General features: G+C 41.6%; 1 protein-coding gene across 3 annotated transcripts in view; it reads left to right on the top strand.

Moving 5' to 3' along the window:
• Positions 1–18577, top strand: part of CB4H10orf67 (chromosome B4 C10orf67 homolog) — a 168833-nt gene that overhangs the window by 148018 nt on the left and 2238 nt on the right. For 2 of the 3 annotated variants that reach the window (XM_023256424.2, XM_019834070.3), the window contains one exon: positions 14264–14722. The exons of the other annotated variant lie outside the window; for it this stretch is intronic. In XM_023256424.2, coding sequence (XP_023112192.2) covers positions 14264–14355 — 92 coding nt within the window. In that variant the 3' untranslated portion in view covers positions 14356–14722. Of the gene's footprint in view, positions 1–14263; positions 14723–18577 lie in introns of those variants that run through there. 3 annotated transcript variants of the gene reach the window in all.

The raw sequence follows: 18577 nt of genomic DNA, 5'->3' as shown, positions 1-18577 counted from the left end.
GGACCAAGCTGATTTACTAAACATAATATGTTAAGGGGTCTGTAAATGTTAATGGAAACTTGTCTACTATTTCCCTATTGTCACCAATTACCTATTATTCAAATGGTCTGTTTCCAAGTTATATATGTGATCCTTACCTTTAAGATTTGGGCTGATTCTCAATGACCTTTCCTTAGGAATGTTGCTTGCTTTTCATACCTATATTCTAGAGATATGTTCTACTCAAGGTCTGGGATTTAGGAGATTAGATGATAATTAAAGCCTGGACGATCAGCAGTGTGTCTCTTAAAACACCTTCCCAAATACCATGAATTCTCAGTAGCATAGAAAAGAGTCAAGATGACAAGTTGGGTTAGAGAACTAATCACAAAAATCAGAGGTTCTCTGTGTTACTGAGGCTCTGTCCATGGGTTAGAGGGGGATTGAAAAATGTGAAAAAGGAAAATGAAAGGTAATCCATCCTTTGAGAATACAGTGTTAATCTTTGAAATGAGTAAGCCGGCAAGTTACTTTGAATTTGTAAGATCATGAAACTTTGAGTTGGAATGGAGTAGAAAAGAGGGTGAAGACTAATACATCTTCTGAAAGTGCTTTATTAATTTGGCATCAGGGCTGTCTTGTGTTAATTTAGTCTGGTGATGCTTTTAAGTATATGTGGGCAATGTTTCATCTCACAAATGCCACTACACACGTTCGTAATTGTGCCCCAAACTGATAGGTAGAGCTCTCCAAAGTATAAAGCGTGAGACAGGAACGCTTTCTGGTGCGCACTGTTAGTCACGCGTTGGACCACGAGTTGGAATTCAGCAGGCTCCCTGGATCTCGTGAACATTATTTCATCCCACACCTTAGCTGCCTGCCTGTTAGTTACGAGGCCTTATAAACCATATAAGCCTCTGTGGTGGTAACGAAGTATTGAGAAAGGGTTTAATTAGTGCAGAGACAGTGGGGATTAATTTTTAAATTTAGGAGTGGTTCTGTTACAGAAATGACAAAATGTTACAAGATATTGTGTATAGATTCATGCAAATTTGTGGGCATATCAAGTACACCCTTAAGTGGGCTTGAAATGATGTCTTGGGGTGCAATAGATATCGTATGAGTATTACTTTCAACTGGAGGGACCCCAAGTTTGAAACTGAGGAAACTGAACTCTGTTGATTCTAATAGCTTGTCTGAAAGTCTCTTAGCGTGTCTGTTTAGACAATCACATCTATAATTTTGAAAACTTGTGTCTTCCGATCTTCATATAGCGATTATTTTTTCTTTCCTTTTTTATTTTTATATTTTTAACTTTTTAAAATGTTTATTTTGAGAGAGAGAGAGAGAGAGCGCGTGAGTGGGGGAGGGAGAGGGGCAGAGAGCACGAATCCCAAGCAGGCTCCAAGCTGTCAGCACAGAGCGCTGCATGGAGCTCGAACTCATGAACCCTGAGATCATGACCTGAGCGAAAACCAAGACTCAGACGCTTCACCGACTGAACCACCCAGGCGCCCCTGTTTTTTCTTTTTCGTATTGCACGGGCTAGGATTGTCACTATGATGCTGAACAGAGAAGTCAGGGACACCCTTCTCTTGTTTCTCTCTTAATAGGACAAATTTTGAAGTGTCACTATTGCAATATATTGCAATATATTACAAGAATTAATTATATTCTCTATGCTGTACTTTCTATCTCTGTGACTTATTCTTTCCATAACTGGAAGCCTGGACCTCCCCACTCCCCTTCACCCATTCTGCCCATTTCCCCACCTCCTTTGCCTCTGGCAGACATCAGTTTGTTCTCTGTATTTATAGGTCTGATTCTGCTTTTATTTCATTTTTTTCCTTTATTTTGGTTTTCAGACTCCACATGTAAGTGAAATCATTTTGTCTTTCTCTGTCTGCCTTGTTTCACTCAGCATAATGCCCTCTGGGTCCATCCATGTCGGCACAGATGTCAAGATCTCATCTTTTTTGATGGCCGAGTGATATTTATTATATATACCATATATATACATATATATACATAAACATATACATATATATATTCATTATATATACCATATGTGTATATGTATATGTAAATATATGGCATATATATATTCATTATGTATACCGTATATGTATATGTATATGTATATGTATATGTATATGTATATGTATATGTATATGTAAATATATGGTGTATATATGTGTATATATGGTATGGGTGCCCGGGTGGCTCAGTCAACTGAGCGTCTGACTTCAGCACAGGTCACGATCTCACGGTTTGTGAGCTCAAGCCCCACCTCGGGCTCGCTGTTGTCGGCCTGTCAGTGCAGAGCCCGCTTCAGATCCTCTGTCCCCCTCTCTCTGCCCCTCCCCCACTTGTTCTCTCTCTCTTAAAAAATAAATAAAAACATTAAAAATATATATGTGTATATTTTTATAAATAACATCTTCCTTACCCACTTACCATACCTATCAATGGACACTTGGGTTGCTTCCATATCTTGGCTATTATAAATAATGTTACAGTAAACATAGGGGTGCATATATCTTTTTGAATTAGTGTTTTTATTTTCTTTGGTAAATACGCAGGAGTGGGATTACTGGATCATATGGTATTTCTATTTTTAATATTTCGAGGAACCTCCGTACTGTTTTCCACAGCGGCTTCCCCAACAATTTCCACTAACCGTGCACAAGGTTTCTTTTTCTCCACATCCTCACCAACACTTGTTATTTCTAGTCATTTTGATTTTAGCCACTCACACGTGTCTCACTGCTGTTTTGACTTGCATTTCCCTGATGATTAGTGATGTTGAACATATTTTCATGTGCCAGTTGGCCATATATATATGCCTTCTATGGAAAAATGTGTATTCAGGTCCTCTGCCCATTTTTGATCAGATTATTTGGGGTTTTTTGGCATTGAATTGTGTAAGTCCTTTATGTATTTTGGATATGAACCCCTTGTCAGATGTATCATTTGCAAATATCTTCTCCCATTCAGTAGGTTGCCTTTGTTTTCGTTGGTTTCCTTCACTGTTGCGTTTTATTTTGGAGTAGTCCCAATAGTTTATTTTTGCTTTTGTTTCCCTTGCCTCAGGAGACATATCTGGAAAAATGTTGCCATGGTCAATGTCAAAACAATTACAAGCTCTATTTCTTTTCTTTTCATGTATATATTTATGTATATTTATATGGTTTTGTGTATTTTGTTCTGGCCTATTTTGCGTCATAATTTTTTTAATGGACACTATCAATTATTTCTGTGATACACATATTTCAAAGTTTTTGTCGGACTATGTTATCAACTAAAATTTATCTGGAGTGAATTCATGTTCTCACAGCTTATCTTGCTATTGTCTTTACACGCATTCTATTCTTTTGTTTATTTTGGAGCTTTGGTTTTCAGGCTCCTTTCCTTCCTCCTTCCTCCCTCCCTCTGTCTTTCTCTCTTTTCTTTTGTTTTTCTCTTCTCTTCTCTTTTCTTCTCTTCTCTTTTCTTTTCTTTAATTTTCTTTTCCTTTCTTTCTCTCCCCACCTGAATATAGCGCCTGCTTCCACTATGCTAGCCTCACTCCTAGTCCAAAACCAGTTCTTCTAAGTTTGGGGGTTGCCTGTGCCACTGTGACATTAGGCTCTTGAAGCCTCCAAGCCATCAGGTGGCTTGGTTCAGTTCCTCTGTGTGAAGTAGTTTTTGCCTTTGAGCCTCCCTAGGCCCAGAGCTTTCTATAAAGCCATAGCCCCAGATTAGAAACTATTTTTCTGGGTGTTTTTTTTTTCCTCCCACAGTATCCTTTCATTCAAGCTACTGCCTTTGAGGAGTGAATTTCTTCTTTTACCCAACATGGAGCACATTTAGCCTTTTTGACCATACAGGAGCTCTGGGGCGTCTGAGTGGCTCAGTCGGTTAAGCATCTAACTCTTGATTTCCACTCAGGCCCTGACCTCACAGTTCGTGCTTTTGAGCCCCACATTGGGCTCCATACTGACAGTGTGGAACCTGCTTAGGATTCTCTCTCTCTCTACCCTCCCCTGCTCATGTTTTCTCTCTCTCTCTCTCTCTCTCTCTCTCAAAATAAATGAATAAGCTTAAAAAAAAAAAAAAAAAAGGAGCTCTATTCCCTGCTGTCATGAAATCCTGCAGCCAGAACCCATAGGCCTGTGGTTTCAGCCCCTGAGTCAATTTCCTAGGGCTGCTGTAACAAAGTACAGCAAACTGGGTGATTTAAACTACACAAATGTATTGTCTCACAGTTCTGGATGATAGAAGTTTGAAATCAAGGTGTTAGCAGGGGCGTGTCTTCTGACAGCTGTGAGGGAGGCGAGGGAGAACCTGTTCCATGCCTCTCTCTGAGCTTCTGGTAACCTCGAGTGTTCCTCGGCTTGTCAATGGCATTTCCCCTATGTCTTCACATTGCCTCCCCTCTGGGTGTGTCTGTATCTGTGTCCAAATTTCTCCTTTTCATAAAGACACAGACATATTGCATTAGGGCCCACCCTGAAGACCTCATCTTAACTTGATCGTCTACGTGACCTTATTTCCAATTACGTTCACACTCACAGGTACTAGGACTTCACCATCTTTCAGGGAGACACAATTCGATCCATAACAACCTGGTTCATTGTTTTACATGTCTTTACCAGAAAAATGTTTATCTTATCTTGCCCATTATGTCTTTCTTGTCTCTCTTTTGAAATTTTATTTATCATGGAGCATAGGGTATCCTAGATCGTAGACTCACTGTATACCATTGTACTTCCTTCTCCCCTCACCAAAAAAAGTCCTAAATGTTCAAACATTTTTTCTTTGTGTTTTCTTTGTGTTTCTGAACCAAAGACCTTTCAGCTTTAACTTATGCTGTTCTAAGAACATTTTGTCTTGTAAATTTATGGCCACAATTATCATTGTCTCATACACCAGAAGTGTGCATTAAGATATTTATGAATATAAAAGGAATATATAAATATATATTATATATTTATATTTGTAAATATATTTAAAAAGAATACCTTTTTAAATTTTTTTAATGTTTATTTATTCTTGAAAGGGGGGGGCAGGCAGGGGCAGAGAGAGGGAGGGAGACACAGAAACTGAAGCAGGCTCCAGGCTCTGAGCTGTCAGCACAAAGCCCAACGCGGGGCTCGAACTCACCAACCATGAGCTCATGACCTGAGTGGAAATCAAGACTCAGATACTTAACCAACTGAACCACTCATGTGCCCCTGGTTTATTTCTTAAATTCCATATATGAGGGGCGCCTGACTGGTTCAGGAGGTATATAGCATGCGACTCTAACTCAGGGTCATGAGTTCGGGCCCCACATTGGGCGTGGAGCTTACATTTTAAAAAAAGACAAGAAAAAATTCCACATATGAGTGAAATCATATGATATTTGTTTTTCTTTGACTTATTTCACTTAGCTTTATACTCTCTAGCTCCATCCGTGTTATTGCAAATGGCAAGGTTTCAATTTCATTTTTTTATGGCTGAGTAGTATTCCACTGTATATATTCCATATATATACATGTGTATATATATATATATGTATATATATACATACATGTATATATGTATATAATACATATAATACATATAATATATAATATATATTATATATAATATAATACATATATGTATATATACATGTATGCAAATATATGCATACATGCATGTATACACATATATACATGTGTGTATATATACATACATGTATGTATATATATATAGAGAGAGAGATGAATAGATACAGAAGATGTGATATCACATCTTCTTTATTCATCAGCCAGTAGACTATTTGACTATTGCAAATAATGCTGCAATAAACATAAGGGTGCATGTATCCCTTTGAATTAGTGTTTTTGTATTTTGGAGGTAAATACCCAGTAGTGCAATTACTGTAGTTCTATTTTAAAATTTTTGAGGAACCTCCACACTGTTTTCCACAGTGGCTGCACCAGTTTGCATTCCCACCAACAGTGCGAGACGTTCCCCTTTCTTCACATCTTTGCCTGACCTGTTGTTTCCTGTGTTGTTGATTTCAGCCATGCTGACAGGTGTAAGGTGATATCTCATTGTAGTTTTGATTTGTATTTCCCTGATGATCAGTGAAGTTGAGCATCTTTTCATGTGTCTGTTGGCCATCCGTAGGTCTTCTTTGGAGAAATGTCTGTTCATGTCTTCTGCCCATTTTTTAATTGGGTTATTTTTTAGATGTTGAGTTGTATCAGTTCTTTATATATTTTGGATACTAACCCTTTATCGGATATATCATTTGCAAATATCTTCTCCCATTCCGTAGTTTGCCTTTAAGTTTTGTTGATTATTTCTTTTGCTGGGCAGAGACTTATTTTGATGTAGTCCTAATAGTTTATTTTTGCTTTTGTTTCCCTTGCCTCTGGAAACATATCTAGAAAAGTGTCACTATGGCCAATGTCAGAGAAATTGCTGCCTGTGCTCTCTTCTGGGATTCTTTATGGCTTCAGGTCTCACATTTAGGTCTTTAATCCATTTTGAGTTTCTTTTTGTGAATGATGAAAGAGAGCATGGTCTGGTTTCATTCTTTTGCATGTGGTTGTCCAGTTTTCCCAATACTATTTGCTGAAGAGACTGCTTTTTGCCCACTGAATATTCTTTCTTGCTTTGTCAAAGATTAATTGACTATATAGTTGTGGGTTTCCTGAGTTTTCTGTTCTATTCCATTGATCTGTGTCTATTTTTATGCCAGTACCATACTGTTTTGGTTACTCTCACTTTGTAATATAACTTGAAATCTGGAATCGTAATCCTTCCAGTTTTTTTCTCAAGATTGCTTTGAGGTCTTCCGTGGTCCCATATTAGTGTGATGTATTTCCATTTCTTTGTGTTGCCTTCAATGTCTTTTATCAGTGTTTTACAGTTTTCGGAGTACTGGTCTTTCACTTCTCTGGTTCAGTTTATTCTTAGGTATATTACTATTGTTGGTGCAATTGTAAATGGGATAGTTTTCTTAAATTCACTTTCTGCTGCTTCATTATTAGTTATAGGAATGCAGCAGGTTTCTGTACATTGATTTTGTCTCCTGAAACTTTACTGAATTCATTTATCAGTTCTAGTAGCATCTTTGGTGGAGTCTTTAGAGTTTTCTATGTATAGTATCAAATCATCTGTAATTAGTGAGAATTTTAGTTCTTATTTATCAGTTTGGATGCCTTCTATTTCTTTATGTTTTCTTTTTTTTTTTTTTTTTTTTTCAACGTTTATTTATTTTGGGACAGAGAGAGACAGAGCATGAACGGGGAAGGGGCAGAGAGAGAGGGAGACACAGAATCGGAAACAGGCTCCAGGCTCCGAGCCATCAGCCCAGAGCCCGACGCGGGGCTCGAACTCACGGACCGCGAGATCGTGACCTGGCTGAAGTCGGACGCTTAACCGACTGCGCCACCCAGGCGCCCCTTTCTTTATGTTTTCTAATGAAACCTTTAAAAAATCTCTGTTGCATCTTAGTAAAAGTCATTTTTGCTGGTATTCTGCCCATGAACTAGGCAATGAGTTACCTTTTCCAGACAAGAATGCATTATGGGTTGAACTATGTCCTCTGCTCCGAAAAGATGTTGAAGCCCTCACCCACAATTCCTGTGAATGTGACCTTACTTGTAAAATAGGGTCTTTGCAGATGTAATCAAGTTAAGATGAGGTCATTAGGTCATTAATTCATTATGACTTGTGTCCTAAGAGGGAAATTTTGACACAGACACACAGGGAGAATGCCTTGTGGTGACAGAAACAGAAAATGGAGTGATGTAGCTGGAATCCAAAGAACATCAAAGGAAGATGGCTGCCACCAGAATTTAGGGAGAAGAAGGGAAGATTCTCCTGAGTCAGAGAGAGAGCATGGTCTCACCAACACCACGATTTTGGACTTTCAGCCTGCAGAACTCATGTGAGGGAATTAATATCTGGTGTTTTAAGCCATCCACTTTATGTTACTTGGTTCCAGCAGCCTTAGGAAGCTAATACTTAAGGCAATTGAATAACTTCCATGACGTCCACATTAACTAGAGGGACAGCCACTGTCCCAAATGAGTTCAGTGACTTTATGTTTCCACTTTGCATTACATGTTCTGCCGTTAATTTTCACCATAAAGGAGACATTTCCCCTTGATTGATTAGAAACTTACTTCTTCCAAGCTTCAAAACACATTCTAGCAGTAAGGAATCGAGTGTGATAAGCCTTGCGTATAAATTGTGTATAGATTTGCCTGTCACTTTCCTGGCAGTCAGTAAGTGATCAACAAATGTGTAATAAAACTGAATCCGAAGTTCATTCCACTGAGACTTCTACTGTTATCAACTTAGGTTGCTAATGCACAAAGTCCCTACTTGTCCTCAGACTAAAAGGGTATCACCGAGGTCCCTGTGCCCCCTTCTATAAACATGTCCATGCCTCCTTCTCTTACTCATTCCTTCCCTTCCTCTTCAAGCAAGTGCCTCTGGTCCTCCTACCTTAAATGTGAGCCCTCCGGAGAGCAATCAGAGCCTGCTTTCTCTCCTTCCTTCCCCTTCTCCAGGTTACTCTACTTGCCTTCTGGCTTTACATCTCACAGACACAGCTCTCACCTAGGTCATCGGAATCCTTCAGATGCGAAACTGGTTTCCAGTTCTCACTTGACGGCACGCCAGCGTGTCACTAATGAGCCTCCCTGAATTCTTCAGATGTTCTCCTTTTGACTTCCAAGTCACCAACCTGTTCTAATTCTCCTCCTACTTCCCGGAGCTCCCTTCTCTGTCTCTCCTGGTTACTCAACTCTGCCGGTGCTTTGAGTATTAAAGTGCTGGAGTCACTAAAGATTTTAATTTGGGGGTCGCTGTTACACACTCTGTTTGCCCCTGCTTCACCGGTCAATAAAAATCGATGGCTTTCAGGATAAAATCAAGTTTTTCAGTTTAGCATGTAAGACCTTTCATAAGAGCTCCCTTTCCCCTACATGGGCTCTCTAATCTAGTTGTAACAAATGACTTACTGTTCCCTGCTAGTCCATGCTATTCCATGCTTCTGTGCCTTTATACGTGCCTTCACCTAGGTGGCAGGTCTTGCGCCTGGTCTTGCTGCACTCACTCGTCTTCTGTGGTTAGCTGGCCATCTGCTGGGGTGACAGGGTGACTGGATCTTGTATTTCTTATCACTGAGCAGACACACTGAGTCTTGTGATCAGATGCGCCCAGGGTTCTTAAAAGCAGCAAAAGAAAACAAGCTCCAATGCACAGGGACCGTTCAAGTCTCTGGTGGCACCGCCTTTGCTCCTGGCCCATTGGGCAAAGCCAGTCTGATGACCAAGGCCAGATTCTATGTTGGAGGAGCTGCAAAGGCCATGGATGCCAAGGGAGCCACCCTACTTACCTTTACTGGGTTTCACCTTCTCTTTTTTACTCCATTCGTTCATCCATTGGACGGGTGTTATGATCACCTACTATAAGTTAGGCTCTGAGGATGCGGGGTCTTCTTAGTGCTTGGAATTTATATTCTTTTTCTTAAAGTTTACTTATTTATTTTGAGAGAGAGAGAGAGAGCACTCGCGTGTGTACAAGTGGGGAGGGGCAGAGAGAAGGAGAGACAGAATCCCAAGCAGGCTCCGCACCATCAGCCCAGAGCCCTGTGTGGGGCTCAAGCCCACGAACTGTGAGATCATGACCTGAGCCGGGATCAAGAGTCAGACGTTTAACCATCTGACTAGTCCACTCAATAACAGTAATACCAGGATTTAAGGTGGTGCAGTGAGGCGGGGTGGGCCTGAGAACGCCTCTCCACTTCCCCATTTCTGCAGAAATTGCCACCTCGTTACTCAGAATGACCTACTTATGGCCTCCTCCCCCCAAATAGGGAGGGGGAATTGGAGGAAAGTGGTCAAAAGACACAAACTCCAGTTTTGAGATAACCAAAACTGGGGATGTATGTAGATCTTAAAAGTCCTCGTCACAAGGAGAAAAACCTTTTGTTTCTCTTCTTTTTCAAAATATCTGTATGCGATGACAGCCGTTCGCTAAATTTACTGTGGGACTCATTTCACAATATACGTCAAGTCAGGTCCTCGTGCTGTACATGTGAAACTTACACAGGGCTGTATGTCAATTATAGCCCAATAATGCTGGGGTGGGGGGAGGATAATCAAAAGCCAAAATAGAGAAACAAAATATAAAATGTTTATAGTGTGTCTGTTTCAAAAATGATCGCTGAAAAATTACTGAATTTCCTTGGTAACCGATAAATTTAAGCATGAAATTGTGTGGAAACAGCATTTCCACTAAATACCCAAACTTCAGAGGTGAGCGAGAGAAAAAGGCACAGTTTAATCCTGAGGCCCCAAGCTGTTCGCCTGTTGATGGGAATACATAGCTGTTTGTAACCTCAAATTCATACTTGTGCAAATTACATAGACCAGAAGTCCCAATGCAAATCGCTTTAAACATAGCGATCTGAAGCTTCCATATGAAGTATATTTATTTTTCTCTAGGATTAGGACAGACTGCGTTGGCAGCCTAGTCTTTCATAAAGAGGGGGGTGGGGAACAGAGTTGGGCCTTCATTTTCTCACAAAAGCCACAATGGGAAGCGCATCTGTGAACATTGCATAATTTGTTATGTTCTACAAAGAGGTGGGTTTTTGTTATACACATACCAAAGCTATTTGGTACTGTTTCACCAATGATCTCTATTCAGGTCCAGAAAAGAAATTGGCCTCCGCAGAGTGAAAGGAGAGTAAATTTTTCTTTAAAAATTAGATACAGATTATCACTTCCAAATGCAGGAGGGAATTTAACAAGTGACGGTGCACTGATTAGCTTTCCAATGGACATCCAGTCCTTTATGAAACACATACTAGCAGTGGTCAACTGTGACCAATGTGGTTTATTACTCTCCAGAAGAGCTGAACTGAGATTACCCATCTAATCTAATTGAGAAATGTTGGGTGAACTTGAACTCTTTCATGGACATGAATGACCAGAGAATTTATTTGATAAGACATTAAAAGCTGAATATGGTAACTATCTCTTTGATGGTTTGATACAGTCATTCCCTTAGTTCATTTGCATGCCTTTCATATTTTTTTCGTTAGTACTCTGCTGGTGATTACATGAGCAGCCTAAACGAAAAAGAAAAAAAAAAAAAAAGTTTCCGTACAACATCCTTATGGAAACATTAGAAACCTTGCCTTTATCAGTAAACACTCCCGGCAGTCTTGAGTTGGTTAACACTTTAAAAAGTGACTCCAGCTTTCAAGAACAGTAATTACATTGGGGAAAATTTAATAAATCCACTGTTTTCTCGGGTGACGGTCCCTAAATTATTTTTCAATTTCGTCCTCTGATTTTACTCATTAACATTTTAAAAAGACATCAGGAAGTTGACGTATTATTTACCAGCCTCCTTTGCATTTTGTTGTAAACTGGGCAGTGCGAGCTATTATTGGTGGCACCTCGGTGCAACATTTATGGTAAGTTTGCCAACAGTATCATATACAGGTGGCATCAGATAATAAAGTAATAAAGTGCTTGCTCTTCATACGCCGGCTGAATTCAGGATAAATGCTGTTGTATTCCCAGTGGCTGTCACCATATAATTTGGATATATGCATCTCCTTCTTCTTCTATTTAAATATTATACTTTAAAAACAACTCCTACAAACGCAAAGATAGAAGCTCGAGGTACAAATGGCAAAATCGCGCGTCACGTTACTGGTGACTCTTTAAGTAAAATTTTTCATTGCCACTTTGTCCTTAAAATAAAAAGGCCCTTTGGTCGTGCCCATACAAGCATAATAAATTGTATATGTTTGTGATACTGAATGACTCTTGCCCATATGCTGCACCGCAAAGCTACATGAATGAGGCATTTACCAAATCAGGCCCACCACATTAAACAGAAAAACAATCTTTATTCATGGTAACTTATCAGTTTCAATTAATCAACCTTAACAATGGAAATTCTGATGTGTTCAAGCAACTTGAAAGCAATGGGTCATCTCCAGGGCAGCCATGTTGTGTCTTTGTGCCTAACGTTTCAAACAAAGCAACATCTCCAATAAATAGACATACGTATACATACATGCATGTGCACGTATATACATCCCGATGCGTGACCACAGCTACGCCGCGTTCTGCCGGTAACCGAGCATGTTTATTGCCTGTGATTTTTATCACGGTAAGTGTAATTGTTTTCCTTCGGAGTATTACTTTTTTGAGCTCTGCAAGTTTAAACAAAAGGAAAGAAATTTCCATTGGATGACCATCCTTTCAGTTTCTGTGCTGCTATGTGAATAGCATTGTGCAAACCATTCCAATGGTTTTGAAAAGGGGTAACCATTGGTTTGATTTGGTTACACGGTTTAGCAAAGAGCTCCCTCCCACTGCCTTAGGGTCTGTGAAAGGTCTGTGACCTGTTTAGAACTGCCAAGTGAAATGTCATGTCGCCCCTCCCAAATGGGAGTATCTGCATTCATTTGATCAGTATAAAAAATGATTGGGGATGGCGAGATCAGTGCTTTTGAATTGCAATTTATAGCAGTTTACAAAAATGCACATTGTTGGAAAAGAAAACATGGAAGTGTTTCTTTCTAAATTGCATTACCTGTGAAATGTCATTAGTCTTTTAAGGATATTTACATCCTTTTTTGATTATTACTTAGGAGACTTATTTCAGCTACAGAAGATCAGAATTTTATCACATTATGATTTTTACACTTGTGTTTTGGTTTTGATAGCAGAATTTAGAGAAAACGTTTCTGAGTTCTTAGGACAAACATAATTTGTTGTCGTTTCCCTTTATTAACTCTCCAAGATAGTCTGCTGATCGGTTGCATTAGCGGAAGACTCCCAGTGATCTTTCTCAGATTACAGAGGAGATCCATTTGTTGGCAAATGCCTCGTCTGCTGATTTGTAATAGTGAGTCCGAAATCACGGGCATACTAACTCTGCCAGGTTTCCATTACTCCTTCAACAGCATGCTATGTAAATTTCTTTGTGAGAGGAATACTTTCTAAATTACGGTAGCCCCAGATTCATCTACAGGTATGCACCGCTTCATAAAAGGAAATGTTATTTATTTTCATTAAATACGCGAATGTTAACCGAAACGTGAAGGTAGGCTGTTCAAGTTCACAAAGGCTTAATGCAGCCACCTGGGTCTCTGGGTTGCAGGAAACAGCACCTTTTATACGATGTCTAGGAATCAGCACCTTTTCTACGATGCCCATCTCTTTGCCTAGGCAAGTGGGTGGAACTGGATGTTATTTTGAAGAATTCTTCCTTTAGGAAGAAAAGTTATCTTGGGAAAAGGGCCTCAGAACTTCCCTGGCTGAAACTTGAGTAGAAAAAGAAAGGGCCTGCTTCAGAAAAGACTTGACCCAGATAGACTCCCTAGCAATCCACTTTGAACCTCCCCACCATTGAAAGGCGAGGTTGTCACGTTTTTATCTTTGTTCATGTTAAGCCTTGGAATGACAGCCTGTCTCTGTGTTCCCCTCTCCCACTGCCCCGGCTGTAAGTGTCCACATTGACACCTACCGGTGACCGCAGGCTGCAATTCTTTGTTGCCTTGTCCACGCTCCTGGCTTTCACTGGGATTAGCTCAGGGCCTTTGTTCCCCTTCAAAGCTGGAACATCACATCCCATGTTGTGGCCTTCCTGTCTCAGACCCCCAGCGCTTTCCTCACAATTTACACACCAGGTAAATGTCCCTCCCTACAGAGCAGAGAGCCTAGCCTGAGTGGGGGGGGGTGGGGGTGGGAGGAACCTCCCCAGTCCCCAACTTCAGAACCCCTGCCAACTGGTTTTGTTTCCTTCTCATTCATAATTTTCTATTTCATATGGAGGAAAGACTGAAAATGCAAATGGAAGTTTAAATCTTCGTTGGATCCTTGGACCCAAACACAAGACAGCCTCTGCCTTTTTAAATTCTCTTACAACTGCTCCTAATTCTAGGAAGGTGACCCTCAGCAGAAGGTCATTTACTGGCCTTGGTCACAGGCTCCTAAGACCATTTCTATAGTATGGAGCAGCAGGAAAACTGTCTCAGAAAAAAAAAAAAACTTGGCTGACAAGCTATTCTGAAGGCCAAGGAGGATCTGACTGCCCAACCTCCCCCACTGCCCACCCGTCCTACTTCCCTTCCAGGTTATTTGAAGGGGCTCCCAACTGGGGGCCAGACAGGGAGGACCCACTAAAACTGAGGCAAAGAGCTCTGCGTGAGGACCGGGAAGTGGTTTATATATAGCAAGTAAAACAAAATGCACATATGTTCCTTTTCCCGTGTTTTTAGGGAGGGTGTCTGGAACCCTGGAAGAAGAGTCTTTGGAGAAGCCATTGATACTCCAGAACAACCCAGTGAACGATGTGGACGCTACTGAGTGAGGGGCAGGGCCCTGGGCTGTGCAGAGGGGGACCACAGAGAGGACCCTCTCCATCCTGGCGTAAGGCCTGCCTCCCTGGCCGAGGGATACTCCCTCCAAGGCGTTTCTAACAAAGCTGTTCCGTCTCCCCGATGATGTGGACTAACTCGAGGCCTGCCCTTGAAACGAAGAGAACGCGACGTCCGCCCAGCTGTGCACACCTTTCCAAACCCTCAAAGGCAGGTGCTCGCTCATGCTGGATGAGAGGGACGCACGGACTTCGAGGGGCTGCCAAAGCCACTGGGGGCGCTTCCTGGGCTCAGCAAGATGCCCCAAAACCTTAGGGTGGGGAGGAACGGACTTCAATTAAAAAAAGTTTGAGGCACTAAGCTTTCACTCCCTCGCTTATCCATCCGGTCTCTCTGTAACACCACTTCAAACCGATTTGCTGCCTCCTCGCTTGCCGACGAATCCCCATGAAGGCGAATCTTAACGCCTGGTCCAAGGGGATTTTAAATTTCCTCTAGGGAGATCCATTCTTCTCTTACATGGGCACTGGGCTGCCTGCCCTATCTTAAAAGCCATAAACAATTCTTTCGTAAGTGGGAAACTCATTGGAGTTTTGCCTCCTGGTAAGTATCAAGGCCAAGATTCACGTGTCTCTTTGCAGCATGTCAGGTATCATTTACGGAAAGTCCAGTTTGCTTTCTTCGGTGCGTAATGTTCAGCTTGGTCCTTTCCATTCCCCTAACTGCAAGCGGGGCCCTGTCTGTAGCCCAGTTTCAGAAATGCAGACTCTGAATTACACGTTTCTAAAGCTATGTATTAAGTCTCAAGAAATATATTTGTAGTAGCTGTCACATAAAGCTGATCTACTCTGCTGTAAAGGAAGCTGGAGAGGCGATTTATTTGTGCGTAAAAGGCACAAGATTTAATTGGAGAGAGACGTGTTATTTTCAACGCAAGAACATGGGGTGGCATAGCGCCGGGGAGCATTATTCGAGCTTCATCTACTATGCACTATATGCCACCGTCTCCAAAGGAGTGTTGCCCTAGAAACTTGTTTTAAATCTGCTGCTATATATCAACACCTTGTTTTAGCAGTCCTTGGCTGAATTACAGTTACACAGTTTGGCGCTTCTTTCAAATTTCCTCCCATCAGTTTGGCTAAAGAAAGGAATTTTTCTCCTTTAGAAATGAATTGGCTTAATTAGTAAGTAGATTAATGGCAATTGCTGGTGAGTTGGTTTCCAGCAGAGTTTCACCAGAGAGGGTTAATCGGAGTCAGGTCTGGAATCTTTCCCAGAACTGGCTGCCAGCCATTTCCACCAACCAATCAACCCTACAAGAAACGGAGGAAATGAAATAGAATTTATATTCCCTGTACTACCATCCTGGGCAGAAATTCCTTGGAAGCAGCCTCCTAGGCTGGGTTGGGCTCAGTACAGGTGGTTTCATTTCAGAATTTTAACAGAAACCTTGAAAGGGTTTCACCTTCAAGATTTATCTGAGGACCAAAGCAGAATTTCAAATGGCACAGGGAGGCTCTCCACAGAACACTGAGGGCGCACTGGAAACGCAGGAGGCTCTTAGTCAATTTCAGGTTTACCCAAATTGCAAAAACCTCCCAAGTTCTGTCCTAATCTGTTATCTACCAGAAGCCTTTAAAAAGTTGTGTGTTTTGCAGTCTTTTCCCTTATTTTTTCCATAGTGATAAAAATGCATTCATAGTTTAACTCGCAGCTGCATTAGTCTTGCAAAAAAAAAAAAACCATCCCTGCTGAGAAATGCATATAATAGGAAAAACAGATCGGCTGGACAGCAGTGTAATTAATGCCGGAAAGGGCTGAGGCCGGTTTCATAGTTTGTCTTTTGAGGATATCAAGACGAGACCTGGTGAAAAATGACGCATGCTTTAGCATTTCAGAAAGCTGGCAACTGGCAACGCTGTTCCTTTTTTCTTTGACTTTCTGCCTCAGAACAAAGAGGTCGGCAGAACTAGCTAGGTTGTAATGAGTTCTATGTCCCTAGCACATTAAGTGCATCATGGAAACATATTGTATCGAAATAGTTTGGAGGAGAATACCGGGGATGAAAGAGAATGGGTGCTTTGATCAGCTCCCTGGGGTCCTGAGTGCCACAGACTGACTTGCAAGGAGTTATTCAGCCCCAGCTAGACACACTTACAACACCATTCAAAGAAATTTGCATATCTGTAATTTATCACATTGGTCCAGAACATTTTTGCAAGGTAAATAAAAGTTGGCTGAATAAAAAAAAAAATCAATCATCGCAGATATAGAAGAAACTGTGAAGCCTGTGTTTCCATTAAAAACATAAATAAATATGTCCATAAAACACGACGATTTAGAGGCTGACTTTATTTTAAAGCGTCCTTAGAGCAACAGGTTGTGTGCTCACAAAGGCAAGAGTGGCCACAGTTTTGTTTGTTTTTTTTTTTTTTTTTGCACGTCTACTTTAGGGGAGTGTATTCGCAGCTTCCCGCTAGAAGAACAGCAGAATGTGAATGAGATGTGTGTGGCTCTAACCAGCCCGCGACACGCAGAGAAAAATTAGTACACACTTTGAGGAGATGTGAGAGATGGCTTCATCTCTTTGGCGGCTGCATGTGCTAAGGTTAAATCTCATTTCTCCTCCTGTGGATGGCATTGCCAAGCCCTGGTTGCTGAATTCGGAAGCCGGAGAGGACGAAATGTCCTCACATGGGTCAATAGGAAAACTTGCTCTCGGACGCCCCATGAGAACAAGTGGAAATTTTAACAGGCAGGCATTGTTCTGAGTTTTTAAACAACCCGGTTAAACAGCAAACAAGAATCTTCAACTTGACCTTGGAAAAGGCTGGTGTGCCTAGAGATCATCTATCAAACAACTCTGGATGACAATGATATATTTCTAAGTATTGTCAGATGAAAAGATTGATAAATTTGCTGCTGCAAAGAGAGAACTTTGGAAACAGGCAACAGGCAATTTAGTGTGCTGCCTCGACCGCCGCCTCTGTCCTTGCCACCCCATCCCCACCCCTCCACCCCCGGGCCTTGGGGCCAACTTGGTAGAAAAGGGCCAGTAAATCAGCACTGTAATATTTCTTAAGGGGCACGGAAAAGCTGTGAACAGTACCTCTCATATTAAACGCAATATTTCTTTGCTTTCGTGGGGAACAAAAGTCATAGCACGACGTCTTTATGGCTAATTCAGTCAAAGGCACATCTTGGCTCCCCCCGCAGAAAGGTCAGTGTCGTTGTGTTTGGTCCACCGAGGGGGTGTTTTCACACTGAAAACTGAGCCAGCTGTCCCTGTCATACCCTCGCCATTGGGGAGCGCGCGCTAGCCATGGTTATTAGGCACATTCTACACCTGCAAAATATACCGATTTCCAAGACTTTTCAAGACACCCCCCCTCCCCCGTTCTCATGCCCCCTCCTCCCTCGTCTACTAAACTTTGACAACACAATTCAAGCCCTGGATGAAAGCGCTGCCAGCAATGGAGACCTGGGGAGGGGGCAGCTCAGCCAGCCGCTCCTGGTGTCTATTGAGCAGTCATCAAAGAAATGAGGCGTCAAGTATGTTTTCAAAAGTATGGAAAAACTTCCAAACGAGGGCTTAGAGCCATCACACATTTGCTATTGCCAACACCCTGCTTTCCGAACCCTGATATTTAATTTTATGTACCAGTGTTAGGTGAGGGGTTATAGCCAGGCAGCCCTCATTTAGAACTGGCCCTTTCACAATTTTCATTTGTATTCAGCGTGTCAGGACATACATGGTTTTTTTCTAAGTTGCCCCCGTGTGAGCCCACATGCCTTTTTGAAACTCCAAATGCCAACTCACTGTTGTCATCCATTTCACAGCGCCTGCCCAACTGGATCTCATAATAAAACTCCTTCCAGAAGCATCTCTTAGCTAGCCTTTATCGCCGGAACCCAACTTCAAAGGCTTGCCCTCTAAAGCGGGATCCCTAGCTGTCTGAGGGACGCTCAGTGGTCCAAACAAGAAAGGGGCTGAAGGGGATCCTGTGCAACCGCTGAAAAGAAATCGTAAAAATTAGAAAGAATTCAGAAAAATTCGCCTCTAGAGTGAGAACCCCAGTTCCTCTGAGGCAGTAGTGCAAAAGTGACTCGTTTTCTCCAGGAGCACTTGAAGGCGGGGGTGGGGGACTCAAGATTCCTATCTGGCTGCAAGGTTTGAGGGGGTGGGGGTGAGGAGAAAGGAGAGGATTTAAAGAG

The sequence above is a fragment of the Felis catus genome, chromosome B4, assembly GCF_018350175.1.
Source record: "Felis catus isolate Fca126 chromosome B4, F.catus_Fca126_mat1.0, whole genome shotgun sequence".
Lineage (NCBI taxonomy): Eukaryota > Metazoa > Chordata > Mammalia > Carnivora > Felidae > Felis > Felis catus.
The sequence above is the reverse complement of the archived record's forward strand: the minus strand, read 5'-3'. Positions and strand labels throughout refer to the sequence as shown.